Here is a 1,963-nt window from a genome sequence, read left to right as displayed (position 1 = left end):
TAAATTGTTTTTGAAAAGGGACTGGAAGGTTTGGAGGTGGGTAAGGATAGTGTTTCACTTTGGTGGTTGAGTCGCCAGGGAAAGGGAAAAAAGCCTCAGTGAGACATCAACATTAGGCGAGAAACTTGGTGACTTATTATTTTTTTTACTTAGTTTTTATTTACACGAAACATCTGCAGTACAAAAATGTAAACTTTGATAGCGCATAATAATAGAATAAAATCTTTATATACAAAAATACATTTTCATATGAAAGAAGTATCTTGAATAAATTAAAGTACTTTCCAGCCCAGTCGGTGCCTGAATAGCTACGCAAGTCTCAAGTCTCTGGGTTCTTCCTAGAGCAAGCCTGCAGTGGTGGGGGTCGGGATCCATAATGCATGAAGCCCACTCCTTGTCTCTCCTTTTTAAGCCTTTTCATTGTATTGTCAGCCGGCTCAAACCGAATTTTCATGCTCGTTTTTCTTCATTAGAGTTCTACAAATTGTAAAATTGACTTTTCACCTCGTCTTCAGGGGCTGATCTGTCCCTTTTCTAAATCACACTGAAGTGGTGGCTGGGGTCAGCTCTGAGCCAGCCACAAAGGAGGTTTTGTGAAGTTCAGAAAGTGCAAAAGGAAAGGCCGTCTAAGGGCGGGCAGGAGGGGCCGTGGGCTGAGGGCTGGAGAAACAGACCAGGGGGCAGCCTCGGCGAGGGTGCAGCGACCTAACAAGCGGCTCAGGTATCTCCCACCCCTTGAAAGCTCCTGCTCCCTCCCTCCGCCGGGCTGGGGCTCCATCTACTGCCTGTTGCCTGAGGGCGGGGGAAGATAACGGTGTCCCTAAGGGGCCTAGTGGTACGGGATGAAACAGGGCGTCGTGTGGAGCAAGTCTTTGGGCAGGCCGGGGAAGGAGAAAAGGGGGTCGCCGGGGCCGTAGGCGAAATCTTCCGAGGCGGCGGGGCTACTGGGGTCAGACAGTGGCGAGGCGGCGGTGGCGCAAGGGGAGGCGGCGGCCCCGGAGCCCCAGGACTCGGCGTCGCTGGAAGGGCTCGGGGGCCCCGGCAGGCAGGGGGCGCACTGCGGCGGCAGGAGGCGCTCCCGGGCACCGCCCCCGGGCAGTCCCTGGTCGGCGAGGCGCAGAGTCTCCGCCAGAGCCCAGATGTAGTTATAGGCGAAGCGCAGCGTCTCGATCTTGGTGAGCTTGGTGTCGTCGGGGAAGGAGGGCAGGACGCTGCGCAGCGCGTCCAGCGCCGCGTTCAAGTTGTGCATGCGGTTGCGCTCGCGGTCATTGGCCTTGACGCGCCGGCTCCTGCGCAGCGAATGCAGCAGCGCCTCGGAGCGCACACGCGCCCGGCCCCGGCGCCGCCGCCGCTCCTGCTCGTCGTCCTGCGCCCGGGGAGTATCGGGCGCTGCAGGAACCCCGGGCACGGCCCTGCGGACTGGCACGGGCGTCCCCGACGCAGGAGCTGGTGTTTGGAGCCGGGCACAGTCCTCCTCGTCGGTGAGGAAGCCGGATAGGTCGCTGCTGCTGCTGCTGCTGCTGCTGCTGCTGCTGCTGGCGCAGTCGAGGTCCGAGAGGCAGGTCTCCAGGGGGGCTGGCATCGTTGCGCGGCGCAGGACCGACGGGCAGGTGAGGGCGCGCCTGGAGGACTGGAGCCCGGGGTTGAGGGCAGGGTCGCCGGGGCGCACTTACGTTACAAATGGCCCGGGCCTACCCTGTGGCTGCTGCGGGCGCGAAGGCCTGGAAAGGCGCGGGGGCGCACCTGGAGCTTGGCTTCGCCTCCTCGCCTCGTCTGCAGGGGCCACGCTCCTGGCCGGTCTCCCGAGTGATCTCGCCGGCGAGCAGATCAGCTCGTGTGAGCACCGAGTGTGGCACACGACCGGCCTCAGGACCCCTTAAGTACCCGCCCCAACAATGGGCGCCCCCCTCCCTTGCCACCTCCGCCCCCGCGGCAGCCCCCGAGAATGCAGCGAGGCGGCAGG

At 61.2% G+C, this 1,963-nt stretch overlaps 1 protein-coding gene across 1 annotated transcript; it reads right to left on the bottom strand.

Moving 5' to 3' along the window:
* Positions 1-829: 829 nt before the first annotated feature.
* NEUROG1 (neurogenin 1) lies at positions 830-1,582 on the bottom strand. The gene has a single exon (XM_041761014.1). It carries the CDS (start codon positions 1,580-1,582, stop codon positions 830-832), a length of 753 nt encoding a protein of 250 aa, XP_041616948.1.
* Positions 1,583-1,963: the final 381 nt, after the last annotated feature.

The sequence above is a fragment of the Vulpes lagopus genome, chromosome 7, assembly GCF_018345385.1.
Source record: "Vulpes lagopus strain Blue_001 chromosome 7, ASM1834538v1, whole genome shotgun sequence".
Lineage (NCBI taxonomy): Eukaryota > Metazoa > Chordata > Mammalia > Carnivora > Canidae > Vulpes > Vulpes lagopus.
Note: the sequence above shows the minus strand (reverse complement) of the source record. Positions and strands in the feature narration are given on the sequence as shown.

What these genes read in the sequence shown, in the direction of transcription:
- NEUROG1 (XM_041761014.1), bottom strand. Translation starts at nt 1,582, where the DNA reads ATGCCAGCCCCCCTGGAGACCTGCCTCTCGGACCTCGACTGCGCCAGC.